Source organism: Scomber japonicus, chromosome 11 (assembly GCF_027409825.1).
Source record: "Scomber japonicus isolate fScoJap1 chromosome 11, fScoJap1.pri, whole genome shotgun sequence".
Classification (NCBI taxonomy): Eukaryota; Metazoa; Chordata; class Actinopteri; order Scombriformes; family Scombridae; genus Scomber; species Scomber japonicus.
Genome location: NC_070588.1, coordinates 7,447,218 through 7,457,788, shown reverse-complemented (window position 1 = coordinate 7,457,788; position 10,571 = coordinate 7,447,218). Strand labels below are relative to the sequence as shown.

The 10,571-nt window shown below is 38.4% G+C and overlaps 1 protein-coding gene across 1 annotated transcript; it reads left to right on the top strand.

The window, feature by feature from the left end:
- The first annotated feature begins 2,904 nt into the window (after positions 1–2,904).
- On the top strand, positions 2,905–3,708 carry lrrc3 (leucine rich repeat containing 3). The gene has a single exon (XM_053329111.1). It carries the CDS (start codon positions 2,905–2,907, stop codon positions 3,706–3,708), a length of 804 nt encoding a protein of 267 aa, XP_053185086.1.
- Positions 3,709–10,571: the final 6,863 nt, after the last annotated feature.

Genomic DNA, 10,571 nt, shown 5'->3' with positions numbered 1-10,571 from the left:
CAATTACTACCAGAATACAGTGCAGTCAGACCTCAAGGCTGACACCTTGATCCACTGCTGTGCAACCTAAATCCCTATCATGCTGGGTTTTTGATAGTTAGGTATGGCACTTGAGGTGATTAAAATAATCAATATATCACAGGCCAATATGGCATGGACAAGGTCCTGAGGTGAGAGAATCAATTCTTTCTCTCTGTGACTTTGGTTGATTGTTGTTGTTTTGTATTGACATTATTTTTAAAAAAGTTTAAAAATAGTTTTTAACATATTGACCCATTATTTACTTGTTTTAACAAAAGTCACTTTAAAAGTCATGATCAAAGGACCTGCCTTATGTGTTTTGCTTTGTTTTTTCATCCAAGAATCATTTTTAGATCGTGTTACTATTTATATGTCTTAGAGGGGAGAGAAGGGGACAGTGCATAGAGAGGAGGACAATGAGAAGGACAGTCAGACAGGCAGACAGACAGGAGAGGAGACTGGAGGAAGAAGAGAGCTGCCAACAGAACAGCAGTACTATCCACGCGCAGCCGGGACTCCTTCTGTTGCCCTGCGCGCGCTGTTCAGAGAGAGAGAGAGAGAAAGAGAGAGAGAGAGGCGCGTGATGAGTCGGACCGGTGCCTCACCTCCAGACCTTCCAGATCAGGCTGGACCACCACCACCACTACCACCATCACCACTGTCATCTTCACCATCAACAAGTGTGGCTCTTGTGTTTTAGGAAGAGGACATAAAAACGGACTGTTGGAGATATGACTCATTTCTCTCGGAGATCTCGTAAGTTCACCTCGTGCCGCTCACCAACTTTGCCGTTTTCTCCTTCATCCTTTCATTGTGTTGAAGTAGCTGGAAAAATCCTATTCAGAGGATGTGAGGTTTCAGTGATGCAACAGATGTGCAGCAGCTGCGACAATATCTCCGTTTTGGCACCACACCACCTTTTTCTGTAGCTGAAGCTGGATGAAAAGTAGCTATTAATTCATTTCAAGATCCAAATCTTTGCGGTAAGTATCTCTACAAGTTGTTAATTAACTTATTATCCTGTGTGCTCTAGTTTTTTGCAGATGTAGTATTTTTTTCTACCAGAATCTTATGTTAATGTGATTAAAATCCGCAGTATTTAAAATAAATGCTGACATTACTCTGCACGTCTCGCAGGCATTATTAACATTAATGAAGTTCCTGATTTATTTCTAGAATAAATCGAGCTTATTAGGTCTGTTTTTATGAATTTAGGATACATCGATGTTTACTTTCCCAAATTTTGTGTCAAGCTGAGACACTAAATGTTGTTATATCTGAAACGATAGTTTATATTCCAGCAAAACTATACTAAAATAAAATGTTGGTCAAGCAAATACCCAATGTGAGACCTAATTTCATTTAAAATATTGTGTACATGTGTGTGTAATTACTAATAAATAGACGACCACTATTTTACTACTATGGTGTAGTGCTGTCATAATATCACTCTAGGGTATTTTAGCAGCCCTTGTGCCTGTGTGTGTGTAGGTGCCACGTCTTGTCCACACCTCCTGCTGAGCTCAGACCGATATGAACATGAGAGGCTTATTCAAGACGTGTGTGTGTGTGTGTCTGTCTGTCTGTGTGTGTGTGTGTGTGTGTGTGTGTGAGAGAGAGAGAGAGAGAGAGAGAGAGAAAGAGAGAGAGAGAGAGAATGAGAGTGAGAGTCATAGAGAGAGAGAGAGAGAGAGAGAGAGAGAGTCCCTTAAGCTATACTGCCCTTGCCAAAGACAGAGAGAGAAAGAAAAGAAAAATGAGAGCAGGACAGTAGTGCCATGGGACAGATGACCTCCAACGCAGGAGGGGTTCATTGTGTGATCAGTTTAGTTCACCAGAGGGTGCGTAGCTAGTCCCAAAGTGATGATCCTACTGCAGGACAGATTGAGTAATTTTAGAGTCCACAGCTATTCTTGTCATAAATCTGTGAAAGAGAGACAGCAGCCCTTTAAATGAGGGAGCAGAGCAACAAAAAAAGAAGCTTTTCTTCATTGTGTGACTCAAAAGAAGATGAGCTGTTTTTTTCTTTCTTTGTCCAGCTATGAAAGAATGTGATTATACAATACCAGCCAAACGTCTGGACTCGCTTTCTCATTCAAGTGAACTGGAAGGTGTACCCAAACTTTTGACTAGTACTGTATGTACTACAGTGCTCTCGCATCTGAAAATGACATGTAACATTTATAGCACACGATGCAGAACACAATTATGCTTCTCCTAATTCAATGAGAGAATACTGGCGATGACCCATGAGTGTGCCTGCTGTTTTATGAGATTTGCTAAAGTGAAATGGATTCCTCTCAATAATCACATTATGCATTTTGTAAACATTGTGGGAATTGCATTTACTCAGCTAGATTTGGGAAGACAAAGGCAATTGCCTGTGCACTCGTAAAATAATTTATCTTAGCAAAGGGTCATTGCCTGGGCAAGCTTGATTCCAAATATGTTCACTGACCGCAAGTATTGCCAAACCCTGCTTCATTTAAGAAATAATCATTTGTTTTTCTGCTGAAGACTGTTTTTTTTTCTTTCTTTCAGCTCCAAACACGATATGCTGATGCCAGTGTAGTTTGGCCCCGCTCCTAACCTGCTGAAGCTTTCAACGTTCTCACAGCAAACCTGAAATTACAAAACCCTGCTGGAATATACTCAGTGAGCTCAATTTTTGGATCGGCTCTTTTGGATTTTGTTTTAAAGGACTGTATTAAACTGTATCAAATCAAGTTTGAGGTGTTATCTCAAATCAAGTGCTTAGATTTGTGTGGATAGACTTTTGTAATTTTGAAAGCAAATTATGCTTTAGGTATCACTGTTTTATTTCAAAATCAGATGAAACTATGAGTGATCTTGCCTGACAGGACGTGGAGGTCACTGCTGAATATGCAGGAATTAGAGGGGTTTGCTATGCCCAGAAAATCCTATGTTTTTGATGGCTTTGCCCTCTTATGGGGCATGCTCTTTTCTGGAATATTCCTCACAAGTACACCAGTGATGGCTTGTCCTACAAGCTGTCACTGCATAGAAAAGAGCGGCATGACTGTGGTCCAATGTATGTCTCGCAACTTGGAGAAGATCCCATCAGATATTCCAAGAGATACTGTGGTCCTCCTTTTGGCATCCAACCACATAACCCATATCCCTAACCACGCCTTCAAAGAACTGAACTACCTTCAGGAGTTGGACCTGTCAAACAATGATATTGAAACTGTGGACGTTGGAGCATTTCAAGGTGTTTCTGACAGCCTCCTTGTTTTGGATTTATCAAACAATCATATCCAAAGTGTCCCCAAAGAGGCATTCGCCCGTCTTCGAGCGAAAATCAGCCTCTCAAACAACCCATGGCACTGTGAGTGTACACTGCAGGAGGTCCTGAGGGAGCTGCGGTTGGACCCTGAGACAGTGAACGAGGTGATCTGTCACACAGCGGTGCAGGAGGAATATGCTGGCAAACCGGTAATCCAGGTGCTGGACTCAGGAATCAACTTCTGCAACTTTCACCACAAGACCACCGACGTAGCCATGTTCATCACCATGTTCGGATGGTTCACCATGGTGATTGCATATGTCATCTACTATGTGAGACACAATCAGGAGGATGCCAGGAGGCACCTGGAGTACCTCAAGTCGCTGCCCAGCAGCTCTCAGATCAGTAAGGACTTTGACACGATCAGCACTGTTCTCTAGCAGGCCGCTCTGTGGCTCAGGAGGTGTGGTATGTGTGCGTCTACTGCTAAGAATGTGAGTAAATGTGTGATTGTACATAGAGCTGCAACTAATGTCACTTATTGTCTCAATTAATTGATTGGTCATCTTTAAAATGTTTCTCAAAGCCCAAGGTGCAACCTTAAATATTATGTTCTGACCAACAGTCCACAATCCATATCCAGTTGATGAAACCAGAAAGAAACCAGAGAATCTTCACATTAAAGAAGCTGGAACCAGATCATTTTAGATATTTTTCTTAAAAAGTCATAAAAAATGACTGATCTATAATCAAAAAAGTGCTTAAAATGTATCGTCAAAAAATACAATGAATTTTCTATCAAACAATTATCAATTAATTGACTAGTAGTTGCAACTCTTATTGTACAACATATACAAAATGACTTAAAAGCTGTTCCAACACAAAATCACCACAGTTTCGAGTCCATTATTTGAGGTCTTTCAGTGACTGAAATGGGTCATTTTGTTGTTTTTGTTTACAACCCTGGTCTCTTTAATGATATCTTTAGTCTAAAATGAATCTGATTTTATAAAATAAGAGCAAATCTCGCTCTACAGCTGCACAGGGCAACAGTGATAGCACAAAATAAGCAACATATTACTTTCCATGAGATGATAGGTCCATACTGGAGAAGATAAATGTTCCCTTTCTGGTCTGATCCGCAGTGTGATTGAATTTAGATCGAGATGAATGAGGACGACGACTGTGTCTCACAGTTGCACTGTATTGATTGATTTATGTTCTTCATGTCATACTGCCAAGGTGAAGGTTATTTTACGGGACTTTGGCTAATATATGAAATAGGGTATGTTATTAACATTCAGTTTGTATACAACATGCATACCAACCCTGCCTCCAATTAACTCTAAATGTAATTAACTCATAAATCTACAGACCCAAGAAATGTACTCCTTGATTTTAAATGCAAGGGTTTGGTACCTTAGCAAACTGCGCTGTGCTTGGTGGGGTAAGAAAGAAATGAAAAATGAAAAATCATTACTAAAGTTCCACATGTAATTTTGAAAATGTATTTAAAGATACTATATGTAAGAACTGGTCGAATCCATACTCCAAAGTCCAAAGCAATTGGTGGCAAAATATCACCAGAAAGTTTAGGAGTCCATTATGTTATGCTTCATTAGCGCTGAATCAATAATGCATTATCAGTGCTCTTTTAGCTAGCACACTAACTAATTAGGAATTTGACTAAGTATAATAGCAATATCAATTTGGTGCTAACATTGAGCAAGCACACAACATTTGCTTGAACAAATCTAACCTAGAAGAAACAGCGCTACTCCTTCTTCCTCTCATGATGACTGAGGGCTAGAGACAGGTCGGGCCGGGACTAGCTGGTTAGCATGCTAACTTCAGAAGATGCAACACAATACATCTTTGAGATAACATCAAAACTGTTCTTTCTTCACAATAATTTTAGTTAATCTGTGAATGTTTTAAACTGAAATTTAAACATATAGTACCTTTAAATAAGAACATGTTGAATTACACTTTCAATCTAGACCAACATTTCTGCATGCCATGCTTTCATCACCAAGGTTATGTAAAGAAATGTAAAGAATGTAAAACATTCCCACTTTGTTATGGTATCACCATTCAAGCATAGCATCCAGGCCTTTTAGTGAACGGTCTTTCACACAGGGTGACAGAATGCGATCCACCGCCTGTAATATTTCCAGTGTGCATGTGGTCACATTGGGATGAATGGATGCACATGGCTAACTTATTAACCATTTTACACAACAACAGACATGCAGCGAACTAACCATCCTATTGGAGTCATATTTTATGCCCACCTGATGATTGTAAATCCAATATTCCGGCCTTTTAGCACATATTTGCTCCCGACCAATTCCTGTAAAAAATATGTGGATTTTTAGCTTTTTATATGTTTGATGATGAGTCTATTAGTGCTGACAATGACTGCTTGTTACTGTGCTAAAATCACAATAATGAGCTTCGAAGAGTGTTAATTCTCTCTGGGTTCATGATGAGTGACCCTTCCTTAATTTGCACTCTTTTAATTCAATGTTAAAGCTCTATGTGATGACTCGCCATAATTACATTACCCTGGAAATAATTCACACCAGCAGTTTGCTGAAAAATTGTGACAATTGTTTGAGAAACAACAACAGAAAATACATCTCTTCCTGTGCCACACCACCATTTTGCACCAGGGTATTTTCCAACACCCCATAGATCAGAGTAGGCTCTTAATTTTGGTTTAATATTGAATAAAACAGAGCAAACATTAGCATGACACATGGAGCCACAATAGCCACACTTATGGGAAACAAATCAGGTTGAAAGAAACTGGAATATTCTTTTCTTTCTAGCTGGAAAGCTAAATACATTTGAAATGAGTCAACTACAACGCAGGTAAACAATGTAGAAGTCAATCATAAAAAGTGCTGATTAATGCAACATTTGGCATCCACATTTATGTATGAATGTATTTATGTTGAATGTTAGCATTCAAAATGTGAACATCACATAATTTCTGCAAATCAACATGCCATAGCCCTTACTACTATTTATTTGATTGTAGTGTACCACTGTTTGTTTGGACACACACTCAACATGTGTATTTTTTATTTCTCAAAGGGTTAATTTGCTGGTCAAGAGTTGATTGTGTCCAAGTGCCTACTCTCTGGGACTTCTGCACCATAGCACTGTGCACTACATTGGAGAACTAAGTGTCGAGTCCTCTCCCTGTCCACTCTTGCCATTGCAGAACTCAGACTCGGCTCCAACACATGCCTAACCAGTTTGTAGTTTAAGGCGTACTGTGTGAGGCTGGGGACCTGAGTCATAAAGGTGTTAAAGGTGTAGTGTGTACAATTTAGTGGCATCTAGTGGAGCAGACTTGGTATAAATGGAGTATAATAGTCATATGTAGGTTTCAATCTGTGTATATAATCTCATGAAAATAACCCTAAACCATGAAAATAAAAGCAGTTGTGGTTTCTTTACCTCAGAATTACCTTTATATCCTCTTCCACGGAGCCTGTCATGTTGCACTGCCATGTTTCTACAATAGCACATAATGGACAAATCATACGCTGGCTCTAGAGAGGGCCTTCTGCATTTTCTCATATTTTGTGGCCACCAAAACTTCTCCCATACACTTGGAAGGACAGGGTTTACCAGTTGTTTCCAAACGTCACCACTAGATGCCACTAAATCCTGCACACTGGCCCTTTAAAACACAATTTACCCAGATGGGTGGATTTTTCCAAAAGGGACATGAACGAGTGCCAGAAGACAATGACAGAAAAGTTTATGAAAGTTAATGTTACATGCTTTTCTGTGATTGACAGCTTACTGTACCGGTCCAGCTGTGGTGATTCCCACTCATCTTGCAGTTTAAGCGGGTTCAAACAAACACAAATAATTATTTTGAGCTAATACTTGACCTACTGTAGGTAGAGACTTGTTTTTAATTGCATACTGTATTTACATCTATTTTATACAACAGTAGGTTTCTTTGTTACAGGCGTGTCAATCTGTGCAGTTTTGACGTGTCATATAACAATATTTGCCAGTGTGTACACAACTTTTACAACCTGAAGGAATGCACATGCCATCTGTTGTGTTGTTATTTTGTAGAATATGTCTTTAGCTGAAGCCGTGTCACAGTGTTTAGATGTCTTTAAGAACTTGTAATTGTTCAATGTGTATAGAAGAATCGATCTGTGAGCTGTGTGTTTATGTGACGGAAATGAAAGGGCTCCAATAATTTTTGTTTGTGATAATCGTACGGATTTTCTATCTGTTTTAGTAATTACTGTGTGTACTTAGTTTTTTTTTTCCTGGATTTCAATGGACACCTTACCAGCATTTGAAAATAAAATTTCTTTTCCAAGACAGTACAATCTCCTGACAGGTTTTTTTAAAAATGTTATTTATTACATTTCTAAACTATTTTCCCTTTTATCATCACTCTTTTTCTTTAAGATCTGTCCTGGCCTTGCCTTCTCAGTTAATTAAGTTACACTCCATGGGTTCAACAAACAATTTAACATCAGAAAAAAAGGAGAAGACAAATTACATTTTTTTTGAAAGCAGCTATATTTTCCACTCCCCGTTGATGTAAAATGTCACTGACATAACTATTCCTATCGGGACAAAGAAAAAAATGCAAGACATGCACAAAACACAAAAACAAAGAATTTGGTTTGTTATGATGACTTATCAGCTGTCAAAGATTCTGGCTCATTTCTTTGTTGTGAGGGGGTTTCATGATGGAATAGAGGTTGCTGGCATACCATGATAAATAATGGATTTTTAATCTTCTGAGATATTGCACCTCACAGGACAGGCATCCAGAGCAGCTTATTCTCTTATGAGTCAAGCACGATCTTGACTTCTCCAGCCAGAAATGTGAAGATGCTGTTTCAAGTGCAAATGAAAATATAATTGTGTTAATACATTTTTATTTATATAGCAAAAAAGAAAACCAGTGCTTTACAAAAAGAAAACCACACGAGGCAGATAAAAAGAAAGTTTTGAATTAAATGAATAGGATCAAATATATAAGAACATATAATAAAACATTTCCAAAAGCTTTTACAAAGAGAATTAAAAGAAACCAGCGAAGACATGTGTCTGAGTTTATAGGCAGAGATTTCTATAGAGTGGGATGTCTAATAGTAAATGCCTGATTATCCACATCCATATAGTCACCTGGGAGACACCAACAGGACTCCATCCACAGATTTTAATGGCTAAGAGAGCATAAACCAGGTCAATAAATCAGACATGTGTGTAGGCGCAAGGTCATTTAAGGCCTTAAAAGTGAGCAAGAGAAAAGAGAATTCATTACTAAGATAAACTTAATATAGCCAAAAGAGTCATTACTTGTGTCTGCTGCATCAATTTTAAAGGTAGCAATCACGAAAGCTGTTTGACAAAGCGTAGCAGCAATTTATTGTTGATTTCCTGGATTGTGATAGCACCTTGCTAGTAATTATGAGATGCAGATGTCAGCAGTAAGCTTATTATAGCAGGGGCATGAGTGCTCTGTCTAGACCTGAAAGAGATAAGAGTCAAATGTGCAAGCGGTGACTCAACAAAAAGTGACAAATTAATCTTGTCTTCCCCTGATGTTACCTGCAGAGCTGTACTTAGTCAATCACCTTAATATATTTTGAAGTGAAAAGTGCACATGCAGAGCTAAAAATTCTAACTGAAGGTGTGAATATGCAGACAAAATTTCAGTCAGTACTGGGCATTTCTACAAACCGTGGATTATGTCCAATGCCAAAAGTTTTTAAAATCTCACTTTAAACATTGTTTGTGCATAGCAGCTATAGCTGGTTAATGTTGGGGAAAGATTGTCATGGTCATGGCAAATAAATTATGGTTCAGACATGTTTATGATCCCCTCCAGACGTGTTTAAGACTTCTAAAAATACTTTGCCTTGAATAATAATTAGTGTCTGATATGTTTTTTTTTTCCATGAAAAAGCTCAATCAGCTCGTTAAAAATACATCTGCTCCTTCTCCCTCCTTGCAAAATACAGAATCTATGAATATGAATATTGTATGAATATGAATATTGTTCATTACAAAAGTTTAACTGCTGGACACAAGCTGTCTCCTTTGACATTGCCCACTTGTTCATTCTCATTGTGTGTATGTGTGCTGGAGGCTAGGAGTTGTTCACAAGTTGCATTTTTTTGAACCAGGACTGGCTCCAAACCAGTTGTGATGTCAAAAATCAATCAAATGCAGCCTTGAGCCACAAGCCTTAAACATGGATTAGGAAGTCTGGTAACCTCAATTCTTTCTACCTCCACACTCCCAATTTTCATTTTCAAACTTGTTTTCCAGCCCCAACCAATGTGGTGAACACTAATCTCCTCCTGTATCCTCCTGTCCTCAATCCTCTCACTGATTATTTCCTACACATCATTATCTGTTTTTGTTGAAGCACTGTTTCTGCTGCCGAGAGTAATCGTTTGTTATCTTCTGGTGATTAACATGTAGAACGACACACTCAGCTGGAATGTGACCCACACGTTCGGCTTTTCCGTGTTTGTTCATCCTGTCTGTTTGCCCTTTTGCACCATCTGCTCATTGAAACATCATTAATATTTTATTTAAAGAACCTGACTTCTCTTTTAAGGGAGATAAAGAGAAAGCAGATGCCATTCCTTCCCCGTTCACAAAGATTGAGTTTGCTGCCAAAAACATCCACCACTTTTTCTTGTCTTCAAGTCTTCAAAGTCACTCATGGAGCTAAATTTACATACTGCAACCCATTCTCTGGTCCCATTCTCTTTATTCTGGGTCTCCTTTATACCTAACAAATCAAAGGTTGAAACAATGTAGGACCTTTTAATAAAACTGGGTATAATGTAGGTGATGAATGACTTAGTAATTAATGAAGCATTCAATAATAAAAACTGAAACTGAGGTAACACTATCATCATTCTCAGGAAGCATGAGTAGAAAAACTAAAAATAGCAAAATAAGGTAATAATAGAAAAGTGTGGTAAGAAAAAAGAAAAAGAAAAAAACAACAACAAAAACAGCTCACTGACTTTCAAGCTGCAAAAAACCTAAACACATAGAAGGAATAATAGAAACATGAATCTCACCGAGCCAACAGTGGACCAGGGAGTACAAACCAATACTCTGCTAGTGAAACTTTTATCAAACTCCAAGACAGACCTTCATTTTCAATTCTAGAGGACATCCCAAAGTTTCCAAAGATATAAAAGACTAGACTAGTTGAAAATCAAGAAATGTACTCATGAAAATAGAATTCATAGCAATGGCTGTGTATTTTCCAGAGTAA